Here is a 27,034-nt window from a genome sequence, read left to right as displayed (position 1 = left end):
CTGAACGCCGTAAAGCTACGTGCATAGTTTAAATCGACTCGTGATGCCAATGCAAGGGTGAAATTTTTTCTCTTTCGTGCGGCGTCCGGGCGCCCGGAAAACGGCGTATTCGCGTTCTACGGGCGCCCACGAGTCCGTCCGTGTGCGGGAAATCGAAATCGAACAAAAAAAATTAAAATTCAATCATATTATTTTCCTTCAACCGGACATATCTCAGCTCTGGTAAATCCGATTCAGGAAATTCTTTTTTTCGAGCATTCTTCTCTTTGTGCTGATTCCAGCGAGGGGTTGTTTTAGTTTCTGCTCCTTTCACGAGCCGAGATATTCGACCAAACGCACCGAAAAAAATATTAATTTAATTATTTTTCAATTTATACCGTGTCTAAAATCGTTGGTTTTCGGGCCATAACACGCCTTTCGCTTGTCCGATCGAGACGAACGACCCATCGTTGCATTCTTCTACTCGAGACGATCACTTGAACACCAAAATCGACCTCTTGGGACTTCGTTTGGGATCGCCAGAGCCCCCGCAAGAAATTTTGCTTTAACCGGGAATATCTCAGCTCTGGTAACTCCGATTCGGAAAATTCTTTTATTCGAGCGTTCTTCTCTTTGCGCTGATTCCAGCGAGGGGTCGTTCAATTCTCTGCCACATTCACGAGTCTAGATATTCCACCAAACGTACCGAAAAAAATGCCTATACTTTAACGTGGCGCGGCGAATTTTGTCAAAGTACAAAGTCCCGTAAGGAATACATGGGCTGTGTTAAATGGTCTGCTCCCGCTGTTTGCCCGTAGAATCACATATATCCAACACGCGTCATCAATCTAGGCGGCCAACGTGATACTGTCTACACATCAAATCACGATTTCTCCATATGAAATGCTATCAAGTCGCAAAAGTGCTAATGAACGGCTCCACGAACTCACGAAGCCACCGAATTGGTTGTGAGACACTGCATGAGCCTTTTAACGATCCCTACTGTACCGAATACGACCCTAACCCCTAACCCTAACCCTAACCCTAACCCTAAACCTAAACCTAAACCTATCCCAAAGCTCACAGTAACAAGTCCGTCGCTGCGAACGTCAGAGTATCGCAAAATTCGGGGAAATCAGGAGTCCAACCGTGGCAACTCGTGTCCAAGGAACCGCGCAGTGAGTTGGTGGGTTGGCGCAGACTCATAACAATGAGAGAGAAGATTGGTGATCAGCCTACAGCATTGCCACGAAGTGCAATGAAATGAATATGTTCAAATCCTGCCGGATATTCTTCAGCGTTATAAAAAATCTGGCATTATAATATATGTGGTCGCATAAAAGGTACATATTTCGACCTTCCACATCATTCAGACTGATGTGACATCATATAATGACATATTCCCGAATGCTTGACTCGACTCGACTCGACTCGACTCGACGCCTAATACTCGATTCAGAATCGAATTACTCAAGTACTCGATCCTGCCAAGCCCCAGTCGAGCCTTACCCCTTTCCAAATCCAAATACGTCCTTATCAAAAGTCCAAATAGGGCACGAAAAAATCTTTCTGGGCATAATCAATTTTTATCACTGGTAATATGTTAATTGATTGAGTGTTGCAAAGTTTTTCTCGAGTAGTAAAATGCCTTTTTCTCCTGTTATCTCTCGTTCGCGAAAGCGAAAGTGTGACTGAGTTATTTTTGTCATGAACGCGTTCGGTTGCTGATCAGGATCATAGCTGGCAAATAATAATGTTATGACATTGCCAGTCTTCTGAATGATCTACGTCCAAGGAAATATCATGTACCTAACAAAACATGAAAATGAAATTTGTGCAACAGGCACAATTTGTATTAATCAATACCGCTTGAATGATTATTTGGCAGGCCTGGGCTCAGACGCTTGCTTGCCCGGAGGATATTACTGCTCAGCATTCTGAATGCAGCATAATTGCTAATAATAATAGTCATTCAATATAAAAGTCGAACATGATTACGTCAAGGCATGACATTAATTTCAAAATCTGAAGAGGCAGCAGGTAGGCAGCATGGGATTAGTAATTATGCTGCGTTCAGAATGCTGAGCAGTAATTTCCTCCGAGCAAGCAAGCGTGACGACGTGTGTTGAGTATCTATCCCTAGGTTAGTTATCTATAATGTAGCACTGCCTCTTTGTACATATTCTTGCCATGTCTTTTATTATTCTTTTGCTAGCTTGAGGTAATTGCATTGCGTCTTTTTCAGGTCTTGCCAATTTTGATGATTTTTTCATCACCTCTTGCTGCCTCAAGTCACTGCCACGAATTACTTTTGGATCACTCAAATTTTTCAAGCCAACGTGCGACACCACAAGGTACACTTCTAAAATGACAAGGGTTTAATGTTCTGCCGTGTCCCATTCATCTTGGCTTGTTCATTTGCTACTACTCACTATCGCCAACTGTATATAGTTTCATTGCATGTATAAATTTTGCAATATACTGATTTGCCCGATGACCGTGTGAATAGATGTTATTGAATGAGATTTCGGGGTATGATATTGGTGGATGAGATATTACAGCAGTAGGAGACAGGGCAAGTGGTCGATTGCGGCGGCAGGCTGTGTCACCTAACCGGCGTTGTGGGGCACCCAAGTGGTCTACCTAATACCGACAGATATAGCCGCCAAAGTTTTGTGGTTACCGAACAAGAGATGGGCCTTTCTACATTGTACTGTCACTAGACTAATAACACCAGTTATTAGATACTTCCATTAAATGTGTATTTTAAATATTTAATATTTTAATATAAGAATAATTGAGGGGAGCTCCCTAGTTTGTTTAGTAACTTATTCACGCCCTCTTAGCATCGTGTATAAACACCGTACCAGGTCTTCGACTGCAGTATTAAATAATTATTAATGTAATCATTTCAAAGTACCGCAAGAGTGCGTTAGAATAAAAAGATAGGAAGATGTTGAAACGCCTTGGAGTAGTATTTGACACCACACACCCACCAGAGCCTAGGACGAGAAGCATTCATATTGGATGGAAAGAAATTAGAGATATCATAAAAACTACGATATCGTGACTGCTCCCGATTATTTTAACAATGTGACTGGCTACAAGAGCATGGAAATCATAGAGCAGCGGTTCTTAAAGCTTAGAACGACTGTAAACAGATAGTACTGAATTCATTGTACATTATGCCATTATTTTACTGCCTATTTTCTGCTTTTTCCTCAATTCTTTCAGCAGAGCAGAGCAATTGATTTCTAACCCTGCACCGCTCATTTCTTTTCCGCGATGTCCAATCGCCAATTTCATAGCCAGCAGTGTCCCCTTTACGCTCGCCAACGCCCGCACAGGAAAGCTGTTGCTCACTTTGGGAACCACTTTGCTGAACCATGGTTGTATCAAGTTGTTTTCTGATTTTCGTGCAATATAGTGTAGTGCACAGACTTTTATTCCATGAAATAAAACTTTTTTTCTTTTCTTATCTACATTATCCAGTACATATGAAATGTGTAAACCTTTTCAGGCAATCAATAAAATAACGTATATAATTTAACCTTGGCGAATATGAGCAAGGAATCAAAAAACTGTGATCGCACGTGTATTCCAAGCATTGATCCCTGCCTCCGTTGGACCAATGCAACGATTTTCGAACCATGGTTCAGGTTGGCCCAAGACTACGAGCAAGACGGGCCCATTGGTGAATATGGGACTGGTGGAGAACCTCGTGGGCAGCAACGAGGAATCTCAAATATAAATAAAACCATATAATTTGCCGTGATAATCGATCTAATATTTCTTAGTGACTCACAGGTACTTGTTTTTTTAGGCTCAAAGTGCGATTTCATGACTACGGGATGTTTCTACTTACAGACTGTAAAGCAATGAGATAAAAGTACAGGAATCTGTTGTTGCAATACTCATGGCTTCTTTTTAGCGGCAAGTATACTGCCCTTCGCGGGATTAGGCTACTTTTTTACCTTTTCTTCTCTACCTTTTTTTCAATTCACCGAGCCGAGAACAGTGGGCCCCCGTTTCATGAAGTTCGGAGGCTACTCGTGTTTCGGGGCCCTTGAGTCCTAGCGGGGCGTTTCTTTCGCTAAGAGCTTATGGGACATATTACAAAACGAGACAATTCGACGCATAACTAACTAAACATGTTCCGCGACAAATCGATTTGTGAACGCCATTTCGTAATTGATGTCGATAAAAATGGGTAACGTGGATTGATCAGAAATTTCACATTTTTCGGAATTCATGATGTACGCGTGCCAAGGTTTGGACAACCCTGGCAAAGTTTATCCGATTCTCATACGCATATTACTTGCCGTTCATACAAAATGAGGTCAAAGCTGTATGGGTGGAGTTTCTAATATCTGTGCACTGTACAGTAAAAATACATTATAAAATAGACTTTCCATCCCCTACACATGCACGCAAAAGTAACTTATGCGAGGGCGTTGAACTGCGTTTCATTGGCCCTAAACCGTTCAAGCTCCCATGATCTTCTTCATGAGCCAGCTGGGGGATGAGTATATAAATAGGACGAGAAGTGCAGTCAGCAGAAGAACAATCAGCAGTTTGATGATCAACCATTTGAATCTGGTGCAAATCAGATAGCGTAGAGACTTGAGTGGATTCATGAACCAGACGTAGGATGTATCCGGGCGACTGAAAACATGAATTGATCATTCGTAAACAAATACAAACAATGAATATCGTTACACTCATGCTTCTTTCGAAATTAATTCACAGATTACTTGTTAATTGATTAGCAAGTTCGGTCGCAATTATTTGTCATGCGATTCGGTGTCATTTCTACGTATTAAGTAACCTCGTTAAGCTCCGATGATTTTCTTCGAGAACCACTGGGGAGAAGCGTAGATGAACAAAACCAGAAGTGCGATCAGCAAGATTCCGATAACGAGTTTTATGATGAGCCATTTGAATCGAGCGCAAATCAAATATCGAAACGACTTCCAAGGATTGAGAAACCACAGAAACGAGGTGTCAGGGCGCCTGAACAATTCGCAATTGATGTCATTTCAATTTGCTCTACGACGAAGGGAATCGGGGAATACAGAAGTGTTAGAATTTGATAATTCACTTACTTTGGCTTTTCAAGCGGGTCTGGCTCATCACGCCCATATCCTGCAGGGTTTTTCTCCGCTTCATCTGACGTCATCAAAATGATTTCAGCTTCAACTTTTCCCTAGACATCAACTTGCTATAAATCCATTTCCTACACTCGAATGCAATTGCATTATTCAGCCTTCTGGCAGTACATAACCTCAATATCGCAACAAATAATACTTCGACTTTGTCATATTTATTCCACTCCAAGTTTTTGACTCTCATCATGTCTATCAGCGAGCGTCAGTAAATACGATTAGTCAGATTTGATAAATACAGATGATTTTGTCGTGATGACGTAATAATTACAAGTGTGGAATAAATTTGGCAATTAAACATAGAACATATTGTTCCTTGTCAAATTTATTAATTGGTTCATTTTCGTGTGTATGATATTGCTCTATTATTGTTTAAGATCTTACCGTTAATACTTACAGTAATTTCCAATTCGTCTTGCTCATTCTTTGCTGTAAATGGCCACCAGCCTTTGATTTTTTTCTGCTTGAACAACGATACCATCGGGACGCCTTTGCCAGCTCGCTCATCTTCTTCGGTGGCCATGTTCAGGCTACATTTGGCCGCGGACTTGGCCCCTCGCGGTAGATGCGTGAGATCGAGTGTCAGAGAACCTGAAACAGTTGATGATTCTGATTCTGTCGAGGAGATTCTAACCTAGCAGTGATTTACCCAGGAAGTCGTCTGCGGAAAAATGGTCGGCATCCCAAACTTGCAGATTCAATCGCGGTGGGATTTTGAATTCCGTTTCATCCCACGAGAAGATCGATTCCTATGGATAAACGGTTTTTGTTTTAATTGCAAATTATCGCATACCTATTACTTTTATGGCGTCTCAGTACGAAGATTTTGAATTCGGTCATCGAAGTCATAGTGAGAATAAATAGCGCGACTAAAATAAAGCTTTTTACCAATTCGTGTAGGACAGTGGTTCCCAACCTTTTTCCACCCACGTACCATTTCGAGGTTTTCTGCAATGCTCGCGTACCACCTACGCTAGGTTACCATATTTTTGATGCACAAATTCCGGGCGCTCTTCAGCGCCTACTAGTGGATTTCAAAATGAGTTATGAGCACATTGTCGATCAATATGACGCCACATCAGCAAATCTTTGTCTATCAACTGGAGGTGGTCACGATCCGGTTCAGGAATATGTGGTTGTGTGTCGTAAGTTGCAACCAGGGCGGAAGCGACATTTTTCAGCCCCTTCCCGCCCAAATAACACTGATTTGGCCCCACCCTAGGGTAATCGATGAAACTTCTTGGGGCTTACTATATGCATCTTGTTTCTATATGCATCTGGTTGCTAAATGATTTGAATGAATTATGTCATTAATATTGGTTCTTACATATATTACTATATCATTTGATCCTCTCACCGAGCGCCCACATGATCAGAGTTAGCGGTAGAGCTGGTGGAGGATGATGACTTCGAAAATGCAAGGAGCGTAATTGTACATCGTTAAGTCATGTTCATGTGATACTGATAAGATTATTCATCAGCCTAATGCCGGTGCGCACTGCACCACTTCTATGGTCGCTAATTTCCAAATTGAAAATGTTCCGTGGCCCAGCTCGAAATTTAATGAGCTGACTACTAATTAAAGGTCGGCCCATTTGCCAAGACGGCCTATTTTGGAAGCTGATTATGTTCAACATCTTCACGAACCCGTGAATAAAGGCAAACTACCCCCAGGTTTAAAACCACCACCTCTAGTTAAAGCATCTAAACGGCCTAAACCGACTCTATGAATATACCGTTATATATCTTGTAATAGTGATTACAATCAGACTTAATTTTGTAAATGAAAGTTATTTTTGTTCATTTTTGATCGCTATTTTTGCGAGGGTGGTAGTCCGCGTATTAAAACAATATATGTGAAACTTAATCGCGCACCGCGCGAAGAAAAATTTCATGCAGCCTAAATCCGCTCAAAAATAGTATTGTTTATGTTGATTTACGAAAATATTATTAGCTTACTTAAAGCCTTCAAAATTCCGGACATTTGGTCATATTTTAGAAATTCCTCCCGGACGCAGTTTTAACAGTGAAATTCCAGACATGTTCGGGAAATTCCGGATGTATGGCAACCCTAACTACATAAGTTACGCCATGAAGAAATAACAAGTTAGAATCGAGGGCGTCTCACGAATGAAGGTATTTCAGGTACGTTAGGGCGATTCCAATAAATATTTACTATACCGACAATCCTAATAGGAGGTTAAGAAATATAAAATCATGAAACAAAGTGGCCAATTTTGAGCCCAAGTTTTAGGAAGTGCTCGCGTACCACCTGAATAAGTTATGCGCGCCGAAGGCGTTCAAAAATGTTACCACCGTGTTGAGCAGCGAAACAGAAAATAAACTGCCCATTTTAAGGCGCACTATATGATTTCTGTAGTGGGTCCATTTGGAATTCTTGTGGTCAAATACATTAAAACGGAATTTGGTTAGGTAAGAATCCCAATGCTTTACGACTAGATCTCTTCCCGTAGGCCGTCATTGGTGGGATTGCCCCTACCCACGACGACGACTTTACCACGACGACGAAGACGGCTTAAAAGTCAAAATCAACCCCACCTGAACAAATAACTCCCTTCGGTCGAAAAAAACAGAATCTACTCGCGTACCACCTGGAAGACCTTCGCGTACCACTAGTGGTACCCGTACCACATGTAGGGAATCACTGGTGTAGGACGTACATTGTGATGACGTCATGCCACAGCAGATGACGCCGCGTTACGCACGCGCAATGTATAATTATGTGCGAATGAAATGTCTACCATTTGCAAAGAAGATGAGTAGAGTTCAGGGTTGTAACCATGTCACAAGGTTCCGAGTCAGTTTTATAGTTTGACTCGAGTCAGGTCGAGTCACTTTCAATTTACCACCGAGTCAAGTCCGATTCCAAGTCAGGAAGAAACGGATCGAGACGAAGTCATCGTATTTAATGTTTAGTATTGAGTTTAAATCCGGTTCAACTTTATAAAGCTCTTGGATGATATCGAAGGCCTCGGATTTATAATGTACTCATGTCTATTCAAACAGGTAAAAGACAGTTTGTGTGCCTATTTTTGAATTATCGGTCCCTGATATACGAGAGTTAAACAAGTCATTCACAATGAGTCAGGTCATATGACTTGGTCGGGTTATGTGTAATGACTCAAGTACAAGTTCAGTCAATACACGAATTGACTCGAGTCAATGAAAACGTCGTGTCAAGTCATTACAACCCTAATAGTGTCCGCCGTGTGATTTTATTTCGTTTGTGCTTCGCTCTGTGCATTGCAAACGGTGTCCGAGTCATTTTAGCAACATTAACATTTTAATGGATGTTTGAATGAAGGCTTGCCTCTGCTTTAAGAGATAAGAAAACTGCCTTTAGGATGTTTGCTATTTATTTGGAAAGCTTTACGCATTTACGTTATTATCGGTAGCACTGATGATCTCGTTTTTTTCAGTCCAACAAACCTATTTTACTGGTCAACAACCAATTACGCTTCCAGGCATATGTACACCGGTCACGGGTGACTATTCCGAGAGTAATATTCGGTATTTTAGACTCGGTATAGAGAGCAATATGACGTTTAAAGACAGATATTTTTAAAACTAGGTGATAATTGAAAATGTCACTTTCTCAGACCTTTTTTGTTACAACAATCTTTTCTTCGGCAATGAGATATTCGAACGGATATATGAACCGCCAATTGAAGTTGCCTTCGCCGGTAAGAGATCGATAATGAATGTCAGTCTCTTGTTTGTCTTCGCCGACCAACCATCTTCATTAAAATGGAAGTACGGTAAACTCAAATATAGTGAACTTATATGTGTAAGGAAAGGCTCGTGATGAATCACCGCCAGGGCCGTAACTGCCACACCCCAAACCCCCCAATTGGGGGCGAGTTCGAAGGGGGCCCAAAATTATTTTGTGAATAAGCAGAAATTATAGATTATTTTTTGAGAATTTATTCAACTTTTTCAAAATTTTTTCGCGCTTTGCGCGATTTCAGGTTGCCAAATATCTCTATTATCTGCTATTCTTCCCCTAAGAAAAAATACGCAATATTTGTAGAAATGGGCATCTCAGCGTTGGCCATTACCGCGCCACGACCCACCAAGTCATATAAAGTTTCAGGCCATGTAACATGCGACTCCAAGAAGTATGCCAGAACGGTCCGCAGCGAGAAAACCTTGGCCGAAAAGGACTGCCCTTATGCTGACCGCAAACTGCGTTTATATACAAAATACATATAGGTTTAATTGTCCATAGGCGCCTAAATGACTGGCGCCAATGTTCCTGTCTTGGTAATCTAAACCTTACAAGACAATTACCATCCCGCAGGAAAAAATTTATATGCCAGCGGAGAAATACCAATTTGAAATCGTGTGATCTTCAAGTTTAGTACTTTTGGGCGATTCTATATTTTTGATATAGCAGACAGGAGGTCACGAAAAAACGCCATGTAACGAAGTCATACCAACGGGTCCGCCCGCCCGAAAATGTTCAAGTTTTATTTACGGGCTTAACAGTTTCAAATACACCTCACTCAGCTCTACCGGTAAATCTGGATACGTGATTAGAGAGAGGATAAAAATTGATAGCAATATATATTGAATTCCCGATCATATTGACCGATTAATTCATTAATTCTAGAAATTGGTCGCGCTTAACGCGTTTCGGTGGGACAAGCTGACTCACCAAACAAACACAAGTAGATGATAAGTAGCGGTAAACAGCGTGGAGCCTGAGGGGGTTGGGGGGGAGAAGCCTCGAAGCCCCCCTTAAGTTCGGTTCATCACCCCGTGGGGGCCCAAGACCAACGTTATGGGGGGACTGACGAAGTGCTGTTACGGCCCTGATCACCCCTCAACTATTCCATAGGTATTTCCTTTCAAATTTTTTACAACACTAATGCTCAATAACTTCTCGCCTTAATCAAGTGATCAGAAGCTAACCGGTCTACAATTATGTGTGAATTCGTGTAGCAACAGTTGATAACAAATGGCGAAAAAGAAATCTAATTTTGGTATTCTCCGATACTAGAACCACAATCTTGGTGATTCATAAAAAATCGACCTATTTCGAATGACGAAATTCACATTAATTTCAGGCCGCCACATTTCACGACGAACATGAGCAGGAAAATCGGCCACAAGAAGTACATTCAAGATTGATTAAATTACCCTCCAAGGTAAATGCCAGATATGATTATTATTCTTCACCGTCAAGTAATCATCATCTTGCCATAGAGCAGTGGTTCCCAACGTGGGCGATATCGCCCCCCAGGGGGCGATTTGGCGATCTAGGGGGGCGAAAATGACGAAGGGGGCGACAGGGGGGCGAAAATGGACAAAGGGGGCGACGGGGGGCGAAAATAGCGAAGGGGGCGATAGGGGGGCGATGACGCGTAAAAACGGCTGACCTTTTTTTTTTTTTTTTTTTTTTTTTTTTAGTCATCCACCTAGCAATGCGGAGCGAAAAAACGTTATTTTCAGCTCTGAGCGGTAAAAGATGACCTTTTTTTTTTTTTTTTTAGTCAACCCGCCAGTGATAACAGTCTGTATGCCCAATTATCGGTGCAGAAAATTTGGGGGGCGATGATCGGTGTTGACCTTGAAAAGGGGGCGATGGGTCGAAAAAGGTTGGGAACCACTGCCATAGAGCCTCGTCAATTTTTCGAATTTTCACTCGAAATTGATTTGATGGTTCAATTCCTATCATGGTGTCTATTTGATAAGGGACGCTATTGCAATGTCGGGTCGGGTTCGAGATCATCTTCCAATGTACGGAGCGGTATTAATCTTGGGCCTGCGATCAGCTTGCTGTTAGAGGGTCAACTCTTGATTTTATTATAACATTGACGTCACCCTTTCACGTAGATGTCCGACGCTTTATCGCCGGTGAAGAAATCATCGTCTTGCAGGACAACGTCGTCAGTGTTCCAAATGATGACACGGAGCTGAAATCTAATTTAAATGGTCATTGTAGTGGCTAAGTTATTCCTATCTGACATTCCTGATGGTTCCAATGCTAATATCATCACAAACCTTCCGATTACATTAGATCTCGATAATGTTACAGGAACATATATCAATAAATTCACAGTGTTCGCAGTGTTGTGAAATAGCGTAGAACATTAAACAAGAATCGATTCCATTTTAAATGAGCTGGACTCTGACAGATTTCGATGTTACTTTTTAAAATTTATAACCCACTATTTTAGGATATTGCATATTGCATTGAGTAATCTAGATTCAGCGATATGCTACGTAGCATCAAGTTCCCACGAAACTCTATACAATACATTAAAGTTTATGACTTTGTAAGAAAATGCTTTGTAATATTTGTCTGAATGTATGACCATATTGGTCAAAACTACCGATCCTTGTCGGAGATCTGTAACATCTACATCTTGAACATGGCGGCCCACGTCTATTTATTCACGTCGCATTGACGTAAACAGAACCGCGATATTGGACTGGGGCTACCCACTGTGAAAGTATATTGGAATGCCTTAAAAGACATTGCTTTGTGAAGGGTTCCGTACCCACAGTACGCGATATTGGGTATTAATCTTACATACCCTTTTGGTTTTCTCGGTGAAATATCCACTGCTGATCCTGGGGGAGGCATATCCATAGGGAACATGTCGACCCACATTTCAAGTCGACCCTGTAAACATAACATGTTTCATAAACGAGAGACGTTTAAGTACTCATTCAGTGAATCTCAAATTGACAAGTCCGCACCATAACACTCTGATCACCTGCAAATAATTTTGTCTCATTACCAGGCAGGGCTTGAATAGATTGTGACTTAGAATCAACTTGTCATACCCGTATTTTAGAATATTCTAGTCGAAGAGCTTCTTGGAGGTACAGAACTTCAATATACAATCAGGACCGTAACTGCCGCACACCCAAAACCCCCAATTGAGGGGGGGCGAGCTTGAAGGGGCCCAAAATTATTTCGTGAATTGGCATAAATTGTAAGGTTTTTTTTTTAGAATGTATGCAGCCTTTTCAAAATTTTCTCGCGCTCGGCGCGATGTCATGTTGCCAAATATCTTGATTATTGGGTACTCTTCACCCAAGAAAAAATAAGCAAGATTTATAGAAATGGGTATATCGGCGTTGGCCATTACCGCGCCACGACGCACCAAGATACATAGTTTTAGGCCATGTAACATGCGACTCCAAGAAATGTGCCAGAATGATCGGCAGCGAGAAAACCTTGACCGAAAAGAACTGCGCTTATGCTGATACGTATAGGTTTAATTGTCCATAGACGCCTAAATGACCGACGCCGAATGTTCCTGTCTTAGCAATCTGAATCTCACAAGAGAAATACCATCCCGCAGGAAAACATTATTTGCCAGTGACGAAATACCAATTTGAAATCGTGTGCGTCTTTTAGGTTAGTACATTATTGCTATTATATATTTTTGATATAGCGGAGGTCACGAAATAACATCATGTAACGAAGTCATACCAACGGTTCCGTCCGCCTGAAGATGTTTAATTAGCCTCTTATTTACGGGCCCTACAGTTTCCAAGACACCTCACTCAGCTCTACCAGCAAATCTGATAACTAGGGCAATTTTTTTTGACATGTCAAAAAAAGTCAAAATTAGGTCAAAATTGTAGCGTTAGGTCAAAATTTGTCAAAATTGTTTACAAAGTCAAACATTTTTTGACCTCTGCATTTCGTTTGTATCGTAGATTTTGCGCTGTCGGTGAACTTATCATTTGATATTTTACAGCTTGTAGCCTACTTTATAGGCCTACCGTTGTAAACGGACCATCGTCTGCTCATTGTGAATCATAAATAGTCAAATGAAACAAATAGTGACATGGTTTTATGGTCAACGTACCGCAATATCCTTGCTGAAGCAAGACTGCTTGGACATTGCATGGTTCTTATATCAAGAAGCGCAAGCTGAAAAATTGTGATATAGACAACATTGTCAGAATGAAGCAACACGGTTTGTCACCAGCAGTGTGCACACAACTTGAGTGTTGTCAGCCAACAAATGCTGCTGTTGAACGTTTTTTCTCCGTTCTTGGCAAGCTACGTAGTAAGGACAGACACTTTCTACCCGAGAATGTAGGAAAGGATCTTTCGTTGTACTACAACAAATTTTAATTATTTCCACCAGAATACGTAATGTAACAACTGGAATTCTTCATAGGGCCAGATTTCGTTAAAATACTAGTTTTTCATGTAAAAATCTGTCAGTTTTTGAGCCAAAAACGTTTTTTCAGGCCAATCTACTTTGTAAGGACAGACAGTTCCAACCAGAAATTAAGATAAGTAGTACAATTTTAACATTATATGCGAAAACACCTCATTTGCATACGTGAGGTCAAAATTTGGTCAAATTTCAGGTTTTTTAGGTCAAAAAAGGTCAAAATTTAAATTTTTTAGGTCAAAATCTTCCGTTTTTTAGGTAAAAAAAAATTGCCCTACTGACAACGCGAGCAGAGAGTACAAGAAATTGATAGCAATATATATGCAATTCCCAATCTTATTGACCGATTTTATCATGAATTATTGACAACTTTCGCGCCTGGCGCGTGCTCACTAAATACTACAACTAATTTCGCGGTAAAAGCGAACAACGTGATGGAGGGAGGGTCGGTTTATCACCCTTTGACAGCCCAAGACCCTAGTTTTTTACGGGGCCTGACGAAGTGCTGTTTCGTTCCTGCCAACAGGTATACGCCCGAAGATATTTAATTATTATTGAGTGGTCGTAACTTTTCAAACACACCTCACTCTGCTTTACCGGTAAATCTGATTACGTAAGCAGAGAAAGGATGAAAATTGATAGCAATATATATGCAATTCTCGATCATATTGACCGATTCAATAAAGAATTATAAAAAAAATTCGCGCTTCGCGCGGTTAGTCGAGAATTGCATACTCATTAAACGGCCCCCAGTATAGATGATAAGTAGTGGTAAATACGTATAAGCTGAGGGGGGTATGGGGTCTGGGAAGGCCGGTTTATCACCCTATGGGGGGCCCAATACCTACGTTTTGGGGGGGCCTGACGAAGTGCTGTTACGGTCCTGTATACAATTGAATAGTATATTCATATTGATATGAACCCGAATATTTTCGGCTGACACTCGTCAGGGGTAATCGTCAGCTACTAGGAGAGAATTGGAAAGAACATTGTATATCAACAATCGTATCACAAAATATGACGTCACCAGCCGTTCACAATTCCATTTGTGTGCCTTGGAGTCGACTTCTATCAAAATACACCAACCAAAACAAAAGGAGTTCCTGTACCACCTAAAAATAGTACACTGAACGCTCTCTCATTCGAAATTTCATGCTGGTGACGTCATATTTTGTGATGCGATTGTTGATATACAATGCTCTTTCCAATTCTCTACTAGTTGCTGACGATTACCCCTGACGAGTGTCAGTCGAAAATATTCGAGTTCATTTCAATATGAATATAATATTCAATTGAATATTCTAGTCGCGAAATGAATCGAACCTGTTCTATTCCAGGCTTTTCCGGGCAGTAAAGAGATCGGGTTTCGACATGCTCCGGCAGCAGATTGCATCCAACTTTCCGGATCTCGTTCCAACTTCGTAGCGCAACCAGAGCGACATGTTCATCCGTCGCCTTTTTGTGACCTTGACGTAAGGTAAACGTAAAGAGATGGACGCACACATTCGATCAGGAACATGTGCAAGTACCATTTTCATCTTCAAGCTCAAAAGGTCCCGTGAAAGTCTTTGTGCCGATTACAACTCTGCCAGGCGAAAAGTGCGGCCCATCAATTTTGTAGTCTTTGCAAAGCTTAGTCAAGATTTGCGTGGGCTTCTGTGGGTCCCGCCATTGATTATATCCAAATCTATATATGGTATGGCATGTTGTTTTATGCTATACTTCCACGTTGGTTACGATGTGTTACTCACACGCTGTACTTCTCCGCGATTCCGCATGTCGCCCTATGCTTACTGTAGAAGCGATTTTCCAGATCTAGTGTTGTTTCGCCAATCAAATCGTCGGAGCTCAAGAGATCCCAGTCGTAGACCTGAACCGTGAGACTGCTTTCCATAGGAAAAGTCGCCTCAAACTCGAACGTTCTGGCAATCATAATCGTCAAGTTAACCACGAAGAACTGAATTTTAAAGATAAGGGACCCTTACTTTCCAAACATAGGATTCAGTTGCTTTGAAATGTAATTTTCTTTATCGTTCGTTTTGTTCTCGCCTAGTTGAACTACGAGGTAAGGATCCGCTTTGCCGTTGGGATCAGTTGGATGAAGATCATTCGCCCGAACTACATATACCCTCACCATCACTTGAACGGGGTCGTTACTTGGAAGGCCCTATAATGCAACAAGCTTTTCTGACCGCAATAATTACTATATAAATTAGATAATGATGACTGGAGTACAAAAATCAGCACTTGAAACACGCTCAGGATTATTTAAGGGGTACTGAGCCCTACATATGTTGTGTTCTCAAAATAGATAAAAGTTTGAGAAAAAACTTCATTCGGGGCTCTGGTTGATTCGATGCGTAAATTTGAATATTTCCTCGTGAATTTCCGATCATGCCTAGGGTTGTCAGATCAGAAGGTATTTGTACAATAAGGATATGGTGTACAACGAAATCTCCACTAGTATGAAGATTATACAATATGATTATATATATATAGTTGCAATGATAGTCCTTGCTTAATTAGAGACTACATGATATTTAGAGCGCGGTGTCCCTTCAACATGTCTAAAAGCACCAGAATTGTGTATTCCCAGCACCTTAAACATCCCCACAAGCGGATCCGGTTGCTCGATGCGTTCGGATATCGGCAGTTTGTAGATCTTGAACGATCCCTTGAAGGATCCTACAATGCGCTTCTGGTCGATCAAGTCGTCGGCGTCATCATCTCTCTTTCCTCGAAACAAGTCAAAAGAGTGAAGAAGGTCGTTAAAGCTGGAGAATTCCTCTACGTTTTCAAGCTCAGTGTCATAGATCTGCGAAATATTAAAAGATGCATCCAACAAAATCGGAATTAATCGCATATTGAGCAATTATATCTACCTTCAGCTCGTCCACGGGCTGCTTTTGATTTTTCTTCCTTTTGATATTTGACGGAAGACCTTTTTTGGCTAGTTTCACGGCTCCCACGGCACCCTTGAAAAACCTTTTACCAACTTTCTTCTTGCCGGCAACGGACTCTGGTACGAGAATAACTGCATAAGCCGAAAAGATTACAAAATATACTCTTTTACCAAAAACTGGTGTATTTGCGTTTATAAGAATTAATTTTAATCGAATTGATGTATAGATCAAACGATTTGTACATGGAACTTATAATTAAGTTGAACCGATCATCACATGAGCATAGATATTCCATTGCAGGACAGGCAGTAGTTAATAGAGTCGTTGTAGCGTCACAAATATAGCTAGCGATTCGCTATATATATGTGGCGATTTTTAGTATATTCGAAGCCACGAAGTTGAATGGAGAGCTGTTGTTCGTAAATCACCAGCCAGTTGGATTCATGTCATTCGCAAATTCATAGATAAGCATTTTATGCTATAGCGTAATGGTGAAGCATCCAGCTTCTTAATCGGTAGTTCGCGGGTTCGATCCCCGGTCGTGTCAGACCCGACCTAATTAGTAACTCCATGACTTCGCCGCTTGGCGCTCATGCATTACTGGGATAGCATGGAGGAGTGCTTCAATACTTAAGAAAGCCATACAAGGCTATATCTGCTGCACATGCACAGATCGTGTGTAGGCTATGTATAACATGATATCAAGGACAAAATTAAACTACGTCCTTTTTTCGATAGAGTCTTCACTAGAAAATGCAAGAGCGTCGCTCTTAACCTTGCTAACACACCTATACCCACTGCTGTGAGTAAAGCAAAGTAAGGTCACGCCAACGGTACTGTGTATTGCACTGAAGAAGCAACAGTTCACGCAAATATATTAATATATAGCAACAATAAGCGAAGTAAATCATGACGAGACATTCGAGCGTCTACTAGGGGAGACCGGGGACAATTGTAACACTTTTCGTACTTTCCAACATTACGTGTTCTTCTCGTGGAAATTTCACTTCCCAAGTTTTATATAAAGAAGCCAACAACTCGATAGTTGATATGAAAACTAAATTGGAACTCAATCAACAATCAATCATGGAAATTTTGGGTCGCAAAAATCGCTGCTCAAATGTTACAATCGCCCCGTACCCAGGGGCAATTGTACCACCCTTGCGGGGCGATTGTAACAGTGTTATTTATAACTAAACACAAACTGAATGAACAACGAAAACGGAAGCACAATTTGTAATATTGCATGAAACTAAAGGAAAAGACGTTTGAACGCTTCCAGGCTACGCCCCATCGCATTTATGGCATCTGAATGCAATATCACCCTTCGTGTCTTGTTCAAGCTTAAAGTGTACAAGAGACACATTCATTTCATCATCTCCCTATACATATTCGGTCTCTTCTACCAAGGTTCTGTTGTTCAGCGGGCATAATGGGTTGGTCATTCGGTCACACGCGAAGGTGCGAAACCGACCTGGCTAACATATCTTGGTTGAATGGGCCGATGATAGTATATTAAAACGAGGACGCAACATTGTGTGGCGTCAAAGCTATAATGACATTTATCTGTGCTGTAGAAAATTAACATAAATTGTTCACATCAAATATCAAAATGTAAGTGGGCCATGATCAAAGTCAGAGGACGAGAATTAAGACATGACTATTGGAGTTCGACACACCAAAAGTCGATCAACATGAGAAAGGGTGGTTGAATCACGAAAAATAACCGAACCGTCAGATTCACATCACCACTATTGTATGGCCGTTTCGACAGATGATCATGTTAGAATTGGTATCGCAAGGCAGTATCTGTTCTGGTGAACTTCTGGCTGTTGCAAGATTATTCTGCAGTAGATGAATGGTAATACCAACGTATGAACAAAGACATTCAGAATTGATGACATATTGTAACGGGGCAAAAGTAACAGACTGTTACGATTGCCCCTGACACGCTCGACCATGATTAGTGTCTCAGTATGGTACCTTCCCGGCGATACAAGTCCTATTCTTTCCATCACCACGGTAGACTATAGTAACATCGTTCCAGCTACACATATTACGTTGTAACTACTTGAGGTACTATTCGTCCAGACAAATTATTCCAGACCAGAAAAACTTTACTCAAGGGTCAAAAATTTCGTTTTTTGCAAATTATTCCGGGGTTTCGCATCGTAGCTCAACGTAACTCCAGGTATAATAGGAGAGATAACTACTGCATGCGCACTTAAAATATCAAGCTGATTTCTGCATCCTACTAGCGGTGAGGTCGATTGTTACATTTGCCCCTAGTTACATTTGTCCCCGGTCTCCCCTAATGAATATAGATTTTCCCATATTGCCGTACAAGTTTGCTGCGAGACAAATCTTTTTATTCCCCCTTACAGATGACACGATATAATCAACGTAGCAAATTTTCTGGGAATACTAGTCCGTAGGGTTTGTTACAGTTCAATAATTCATCAAATTTATGCACATAAAATCAATAACGAAAAATTGCGAAGGTAGACCACCGACCTTCTTTCGACTTGAGCGCGGGACTGTTGCTGATCTGAACCAAGCCCTCGTCGTTTTCATAAAACTTTTCACCAGCCATCTGAAGAGCTTTCTCCTGGAAAGCATGATTTTCGTTGATTTGAAATCGGAAACTGCCTAATTGCAACTCACGTCGTTAAGCGTGTCCAATGAAGCGAAATATTTGCTCCACCAATCAAGAGACGATTCATCAAGAGGGTCCTCTATTTCGCTCTCTTCTTTCGGCTCTTCATTTTCCTGTAAATAGGTCGCTGTCTGTTATCCTCATTATATAGCGTATTAGTTCGAAAATCTCCACCTCGATCTGAATTTCGACCATCTGGCCTGGATTTCCAATTGGCGAAAGTTCATTTGCCGTCCTAGTCGTGGAAGCCTCGACAGGTTTCTTTGATTTCACTCCTTCGAAGAAGGTTAACTTAAAACCCTCCAGATTGATGGGTGCGATCTATCATGCCGCTTACTTTCATTCTCATGCAGAAAGATGTTTTGTACAATGACAAGTAAACTACAAGGGTTACCGAATGTTCATAGGCAGTATTGACGTGAAAAGTAAAAACAGGCGTTCACGGGAAATAAGGAGAAGCAGACGGCAGACCCCATATAGGTTGTGGCAGCGAGAGGTTCTACCCAAACGAGCAAGAACTAAATCCTCACGGGTGAACAGAAGATTGACAGCTTCTTTCACGACCTTTTCTTCGTCATCTGTGGCATATCACGAAAATAGATCGCGTTCACAATAGGAAATAGATCACGATCACAATCTTTGCAAATGCATCATGGTTCGCAAGGTGTTTTCAAGGGTCGAGCTTAAGGCTGGGCGTACTCGCGTACTCGAAGCTGAATCGAGGATTAATTTTAGTGATTGGAATCGAGCAGTGAAAGAGGATTTTTTTCGAGTACTGGGATTGCACGCTCCGTGTCACTCTACGAGTTCATTTATCAACGAGAATTATCGATTCGATAGTATTTTCCACTGTGAACAATATAAACCTCAATTGGTCGTACAGCAGCATCCGAAACTGGTATCACAAAGCTACGCACATTGGCATATGCGAGGAAGCGATCGACAATGTACCCTCTAAGCTGACAAAGGCTGCGCGCACAGAACAAAATGTGTGCCGCGCACAAAACAAGACACCTGTCGTTCGAACAAAATGATCACTACATCTTTCGCAGAAAGCACAGACCAAATTGACGACCATTTCTGATTTGTAATCAATAATTCGTAATATCACGAGGAGAATCAATTTCTTTTTGTAGAAAATTTATTATGATGTGATACAAAAAGTCGAGTCCGACGCAGCGAACGTCAGAGTTTCGCAAAATTCGGGGAAATCAGGAGTCCAGCCGTGGCAACTCGTGTCCAAGGAACCGCGCAGTGAGTTGATGGGTTTGCGCAGACTCATAAAAATGAGAGAGAACATTGGTGATCAGCCTACAGCATTGCCACGAAGTGCAATGAAATGAGTATGTTCAAAACCTGCCGGATATTCTTTAGCGTGATAAAAAAACTGGCATTACATTATTTTTGGTCGCATAAAAGGTACATATTTCAACCTTCCACATCATTCAGACTGATGTGACATCATATAACGACATATTCCCGAATGCTTGACTCGACTCGACTCGACTCGACGCCTAATACTCGATTCAGAATCGAATTACTCAAGTACTCGATCCATCCAAACCCAGTCGAGCCTTGCCCGTTTCCAAATCCAAATACGTCCTCATCAAAAGTCCAAATAGGGAACGATACGATCTTTCGGGGCATAATCAATTTTTATCACTGGTAATCTGTTAATTGGTTGAGTGTTGCAAAGTTTTTCTCGAGTAGTAAAATGCCTTTTTCTCCTGTTATCTATCGTTCGCGAAAGCGAACGTGTGGCCGAGTTATTTTTGTCATGAAGCGTTTGGTTGCTGATCAGGATCATAGCTGGCAAATAATAATGTTATGACGTTGTCAGTCTTCTGAATGATCTAAGTCCTAGGAAATATCATATACGTAACAGAACATGAAAATGGAATTTGTGCTACAGGCACAATTTGTATTAATAAATCACGCTTGAATGATTATTTGGCAGGCCTGGGACCAGACGAGTTGTGTGCGGTTAATGCGATTGGTAAGACGCGGGAAGACGAATTCAAAATGTATTCAGATGACTTCGGGCTTCCGAACGCGATTCGTGGAACATGTATTTTTCAGCCACATTGACGTATTTGATTTCAAAGTCGACTTTAACTGACTAATTATGGAGACTTGTGCGTAACCGAGTCACACGTTCTTGATAATATAACTGTTAGCTGTATTTTTCGTCTTCTTCCTGCAGCCTTTCTGTAGATCTTGTGTTGATAAAATAGCATTGCCTTGTAGGCGTTCAGTGTAACCACGAATAATGCGTAGTGTCTGCGTTTTAGAGCAAGCCGCGGCCAATGTGCCTCTTAGCAGCGTCTCGAGGGCGTGAACGATCATTTTCATAGCTTTGCCTGGAATAAGGCGTATGTATAGGATCAATGGATACTGCACATGCAATATTTTAAGAATCCCGCCTTCTGCACGCTGCATAATTGAGCATTAGTCACGACGTGGCAAAAGACAGGCGAGTGAACATTAAAACAACCATGCTCACACACTCGCAACGTCGCATACCTTGAAGTGATTTCGTCAAATAATTTAACGCGTCTTGAAACAAAGTAAATCAAATGAAATCTCGAGTATTCTATTACAGCAGCTGCGAGTTTTCTATTTACCTGTGTATGCAAGCGACTTATCTTGAGGTTTCATGATGAACCGTGCCAAGCTGCTGATAATGTGAGTGCCGACTAGGACTTGACGGCCGAACGCTCGACAATCGACAACGGTGATCGTGATGGGAGGGCAGAGATATTGGTTCTCTGGGAGGTCGATTTCCTACAACGAAAGGGATTTGCCGTGGTGTCAGAAACACAGTGACAGTAATACTGACGTCTATAAAACGTATCGGTTCCGCAAAGTTGGGATTCTTTTTGTAGTTCGGAATGATGCAAGAGCTCACGCCTTTCCCAGCGATCTGGATGTCGACGCGCGGTTGATCGACTGTCGCCAACTGAACTCTTTTTAGATCACGCAATCCCCAGAAGAGAACCTGAATCAGTGAAAAAGTCAGCTGCCTTACTCGGCGATTTTTTACGTACTTCAACGAGGTCGAGGCGGCGGAATTTCAGTTCGTGGAAATGCAAAAAGCGTGAAATCAAATGTGCGCGTAAACTAATTGAAATGGAGACCGCGATTCCTGTCGCTGGACATCTGGTACCGTGTTTGCGTTCATGCTTCGATGGATTTCACTCAATTGAAGACGACAAAGAATTTGAATCCGCTGCACTTGCTTGTATGCATAAGAATGCCGTTAGCAACGAGTCTAGCAAGAGAATAATATATATCTATATTGAAGTAAACCCTATTATTTTCGGCTGACACTCATCAGGGTAATCATCAGCAACGTATAGAGACTTGTAAATAACATTACATCTGAACAATCGTATCGACAATACTATACGATCGTTGATGTGCAACTTCTAGTTGATAATGAGTACCCCTGACGAGTGCCAGCCGAAACTATTCTAGTTTCATTCAATATGAATATGTTATTTAATTGTTTATTGAAGTTCTATGCCTCCAAGAATTTATTCTTACAAGAAAGTGTGTCTTAAGTGCAAAGAAGGCCTCGAGCATCAACAACATATCTGATTTGATTCATTAAGGCTTTAGGGAACCACGTACAAGAGTTTCGATATTTCTTCGATAATCCCGTACAATTTGATCTCAGGTTAGGGGTTGAGAACGATATTATTCCTGAAAATCGCACACAATTTAGTCACGAGCGGTTGCTGCGACCGGGAATTGAGCAATCTTGATTTGAATGCCGTTTTCACGAGAACAGTGACACGCATACGGTTGAAGAACGATACTTATTCAAATTGGGTTTGTGTGGACGTATATGGCAAATCATGTCGAAATGAACGCGCACTGCAACAACAGCGACTTGCAGCCTTCGGGACGTAGAAACGCGGCAAAGTGACATAAGCGACAACAATTGACATCATTCCTACTGTATTCAAACAATATCCGATCTCATTAGATCGTAATGGACACATTTTGCTGAAAATATTACCGGAATTAGTTTATAAATAACTTGTCGAGGTCTATTTGCGGTTATGATCGTGAAGCGAGCAGTGTCCGTTTGTAAGCCATTAACCAATTTCGGTACAGTCTACTGATTTTACAGCGCTGATCACGTGATATGACCAGTCAGTTGGAATTGTTATCGGTTTGAAAAGACTTCCAGATTCTTTGAAGTTCATATTACTAATGAGTTCAATAATAGTTCTTTCAAATCATAGAAGAGCAATTAGAAAGAAATCGCCTCGGGCAAAGTCACGTGACCGGTCTGAATGGAACAGAAAATTTCCAAATGCCTATAGACAACTCTCTTTCCGTGTGCCATATTGGCGGGATAGGGGAGCTGAAATCTGCGCAGGTGGTAGGCACCAGCCATGTATGAAAGCTTATCTACTTTATCGAACCGATTTACATCATTCAATGCGTCGTTCTGGCGTCACGAAATACATCACGGTGTATATTATAGACATTTACGTTATCCGTTCAACGTCTTTTGCAGAATGACGCCACGTTTGTTAGTACCGAAGCTATACATAAACATTGCGTATTTAGTTTCGACGGATGTGACTTAACGACCATCTATCCCAACCAGACTATAAATATGAGTATCATAGATAGCAACAGTCAACACTATTTCGAACAATCTTTCAGGATAGTTCTATACTACGCACGAATTTATGAAAATGCGGAAATCTTTTGAGATCTGTCTTTTATGCATCATGCAAATTCAAACGAGTACGTCCTTTGGATTGGACCCATATGCCCGACCGCCGCCCGCGGGAAAAAAAGTGAGTTACGCGCGCACTCTGCGTTTTATGAATAGGAATGAGACGTTGTATAATTTGGTCCCTTATGTTTTGCGGCATATACACAGACTCATGATATACACTCACACGATCTGTGAATATGCATACCATGCGTGCATGATATGGATGTGCCGCTGGACAACGAAGGTCCATGTATAGCCTTTACACCTTTCCAAGTCTTGCACCACCCCATCCATGCTATCCCGGTAATGCTGAGCGCCAAGATGGGAATCCATGGATACCAGTGTTACTAATGAGGTCTTTGGTCTGATCCGGCCGGAGATTGAACCCACGACCTACCGATCAAGAAGCCGGACGCTCAATTTGTTCTCAAAACACGAATTGAACAATTGACATTCTGATTTCAGCCGTGGACCAGCGTTTGGCGTAGAATTATCTTTCATCAGTTGTTTCTGTCGCGTCCACAAACGCCTTGGCATTCCCGTCAAAAGCACTTCGTGAATCCGTTCCCGTCGCATGACACTATCGCGTCACCGCGTTCATTCATGTCAGCTCGTTCTCTCTCCATCCTTCATACGCCTGAAGTCGGTGTGTGCCCTACGAGCGTGAGAGAGGTGAGACTCGCCACCATAGACTTGTTTCTGAACGTTAATCAACACTCTCTTTATCGCCAGGGATACCTCCTGTATTCTTCTCAGCTTTTTAGTTCGCGAGAATTGGTCAGCCTTGCATCGCCAATCGTAAGTTTCGTTTCGTTTGTCGGTTTGAGGCAGACTTGGATAACTAGATACCTTTTGTTGCCATATTAGACCTGGGGCGGATAACTTATCCAGTCGGCGGGTCGTATATGGGAATATTTATCCTCCTATAGCAGGAATTAATTGTATTCAACGTAAACTCTAACATCAAAGCTAAGAGACCAAAAACAGTATCCAATGAATTTATTAACGTAATGTACTTCAATAGCTGTTGAAGTTTGTGCGATTGCTGTACGGTCGAGCAAAGTTGTCAGCAAGTTCTTTGAAGTCTGGCTACCCTCAGTAAAAACTTCACGTGAACATTAGTTAGATTGGAACGCAGCTGCCAGACGCGGGGCAGATTATTATCATATAAGACAGGAAACTGTCTGTGGGCCGCTCTAAATCCCGTCGAGGGCCATATGTTGCCCGCCCCTAAATTAGACTTATTAATGCGAAATACCTGCAATCTAATTCTAATCTAATATGTGAAATATTTTATGCTAGCATTTTTTCTAATCAAATTTTTAGTTTTCACAAAAATGTTGCAGGAGAACTGCATCGTGCGAAAGAAGCCAACTTCCGTGCACAGACATTTTCAATTTTCATGCTTGTGAGAAGGAGTTAAGATTTGATATGAACTGAACTTTGATTGTTGTAGTATTTGATATGTGAATTAGGTAATTTAAATTCAAATCTGACTGGAGAAATGTCTAGCTTTCATTGTAATTCTAATCTAAATTGGAAACGCTGAAATTTCTAATTTTCCAATTCTGGTATGAAAGGCGGTTTTCACTTCGATATTTAGAAACCGCACGAAATTACGTGTCAACGAAGCGCACCATCAGGTGGAGTTACGGGACATTGCGTCGTCATCGGTTATCCACACGGAGCCTGGGTGAAATACAGTACGGAGGAAAAACTCAGCCTATCAACGGAACAACAGAGCAGATGCTTCCCGGTGCCTCCAGAAATGCCAAAGTTCCACCAATGTTGGGACTACGTCGTGGTTCCCGGCGCATGCGTATTGAAACAATCATAACTGAGCGCTCCATGCGTATACGAAGATATATATCTAGTTTAATTTTCTTTGGTCAACTTGACAAATTGACTGCCTGCCTCGTAATGAGTTACATCCTGTTTCTTGTCTCGCGTACGCTACAGTGACGGTTAGTCACAAATCCACAACCTAATTGTTCTTAGAACGCCGAAATATCAACAATTTTAGATAATTAACACTATGAATTGAATGGATTTTATTACTATTATATTTTATTTATAAAAGCCACCGAATGCCCACTGCATGTTCTTAAATTTGTTTTAGTGGTCTTGCTGGAACGCAGAGATTCGATCACAGAAGTATATATTCGATGGTTGCTTATAGATCAAGCAATATTGATATACCTAGGGATGGAGGTCGCAAAAGTTCCGGGCTGTGAGGGGGACGCCGATCTCTGATTTTATTGCATTGACTGCATACAACACGTACATGCATAGGGAAGCTAGGCTACGGTTTCTGTTCTGAATCGCGCCGGAAAATCGTAAGGTAACTAACAAAGTATCCAACCCTGATGCGATACTTTCCCCGAGAAAAATGCGACTCCTCGAATGTAACAAACTGTGGCCACGCGACCCAACATCGTTTCACAAATCCCTGATATTGCCGAAAGTCGCCAGACCGAATTCATGGCGTGCAACTGATGCGGTTACACAATTTTTGAAAGCTGCGTCACGATGATTGCTCCCTATACTATCGCCGCATCTTGAAATTATGACACAAAAATAGATATGGAAATAGATGCCGCAGGCACGTAGTATGTAGATGGCGTTATTGTTTTGTTAGGAAAAGGATGTGACGGAGCGTGAGTAAACGAATGATTTCGCATTTGTACGGTCGGGGCAGTTTAAAAAAGCAAGATGTATGAGACGTTATGAAGTTACATGCAGAAGTGAGAATGATCAATCAGAGACAATGTAAGAAAGGTAGCGTCACGATGAGAAAAATGATGAACTGCGAATATTTTTGGTTGTTTTATTCTGTTTTCTGGGATGATGATCAATTTCACTTCGCAATAGTGGTTTTTGAACTCTTCGAGACAATCCCCCTTGCTGATGCTTAAGAAGTGAGAACCCCGTCATTGTATAATAAATGAAAAACGCTAAAAAGACCAATTGTGCGATACATCGTCACACAATTGCCAAAAAGTATGCCTGAGTGATGAAATCGTAGTATTGACACACGGTAGCGATACCATTTCAATAAACGAGTAACTTAGAATTTAGTTGCCACGAATCGTTCATTGTTAGCAGTAGGTGTCGTTTATTCTACATTTCCATCTTTTCATTGAGTACTTTCAGAGCGTTTTGACCACCTATACGGCTTCTACACCAAATTGAGCATATACTGGATATTGAGTATTTTGACGGTGCAAACAGCCATCTTACACATCCGTGGCATATTAGCCGTTACATAACAATGTGGCATTAGGTAATAGTTTGAATGAATTCACGCTGCCTTTCATGCATTCTGACGTGGTGGACTAGTGGCTGTGAGCTGTTACTGTTTCTTCATAATGACTTTCTGATCGGCCTAATAGTCAAAAAGTAGCGTCCGCATATCGACG

At 41.4% G+C, this 27,034-nt stretch overlaps 2 protein-coding genes across 8 annotated transcripts in view; one reads left to right on the top strand and one right to left on the bottom strand.

The window, feature by feature from the left end:
* Window positions 1-3,379: 3,379 nt before the first annotated feature.
* The window catches only part of LOC145450526 (otoferlin-like), a 69,748-nt gene continuing 46,093 nt past the window's right edge, over window positions 3,380-27,034 (bottom strand). For 3 of the 7 annotated variants that reach the window (XM_080329047.1, XM_080329052.1, XM_080329053.1), the window contains 21 exons: window positions 21,714-21,872; window positions 21,499-21,658; window positions 21,398-21,430; window positions 19,405-19,452; window positions 19,049-19,149; window positions 18,883-18,987; window positions 18,733-18,826; window positions 16,198-16,334; window positions 15,915-16,130; window positions 15,301-15,482; window positions 15,067-15,237; window positions 14,845-15,002; window positions 14,639-14,781; window positions 11,708-11,796; window positions 10,992-11,090; window positions 8,767-8,902; window positions 5,794-5,893; window positions 5,542-5,735; window positions 5,085-5,185; window positions 4,808-4,992; window positions 4,507-4,644 (listed from right to left, as the gene is read on the bottom strand). In XM_080329047.1, coding sequence (XP_080185173.1) covers window positions 4,812-4,992; window positions 5,085-5,185; window positions 5,542-5,735; window positions 5,794-5,893; window positions 8,767-8,902; window positions 10,992-11,090; window positions 11,708-11,796; window positions 14,639-14,781; window positions 14,845-15,002; window positions 15,067-15,237; window positions 15,301-15,482; window positions 15,915-16,130; window positions 16,198-16,334; window positions 18,733-18,826; window positions 18,883-18,987; window positions 19,049-19,149; window positions 19,405-19,452; window positions 21,398-21,430; window positions 21,499-21,658; window positions 21,714-21,872 — 2,607 coding nt within the window. In that variant the 3' untranslated portion in view covers window positions 4,507-4,644; window positions 4,808-4,811. Of the gene's footprint in view, window positions 4,645-4,807; window positions 4,993-5,084; window positions 5,186-5,541; window positions 5,736-5,793; window positions 5,894-8,766; window positions 8,903-10,991; window positions 11,091-11,707; window positions 11,797-14,638; window positions 14,782-14,844; window positions 15,003-15,066; window positions 15,238-15,300; window positions 15,483-15,914; window positions 16,131-16,197; window positions 16,335-18,732; window positions 18,827-18,882; window positions 18,988-19,048; window positions 19,150-19,404; window positions 19,453-21,397; window positions 21,431-21,498; window positions 21,659-21,713; window positions 21,873-27,034 lie in introns of all 7 variants that reach the window. The other 4 variants (XM_080329048.1, XM_080329050.1, XM_080329049.1 and 1 more) reach the window with 4 other exon arrangements.
* On the top strand, window positions 22,686-25,709 carry LOC145450532 (uncharacterized). Its single transcript, XM_080329057.1, has 4 exons — window positions 22,686-23,694; window positions 24,081-24,287; window positions 24,348-24,413; window positions 25,219-25,709. The coding sequence occupies exons 1-4, from the start codon at window positions 23,584-23,586 to the stop codon at window positions 25,450-25,452; spliced, it is 618 nt and encodes a 205-aa protein (XP_080185183.1). The 5' UTR covers window positions 22,686-23,583; the 3' UTR covers window positions 25,453-25,709.

This window comes from Botryllus schlosseri, chromosome 11 (genome assembly GCF_051294905.1).
Source record: "Botryllus schlosseri isolate E-star chromosome 11, Bs_hap1, whole genome shotgun sequence".
In the NCBI taxonomy this organism is placed as follows: Eukaryota; Metazoa; Chordata; class Ascidiacea; order Stolidobranchia; family Styelidae; genus Botryllus; species Botryllus schlosseri.
The sequence above is the reverse complement of the archived record's forward strand: the minus strand, read 5'-3'. Positions and strand labels throughout refer to the sequence as shown.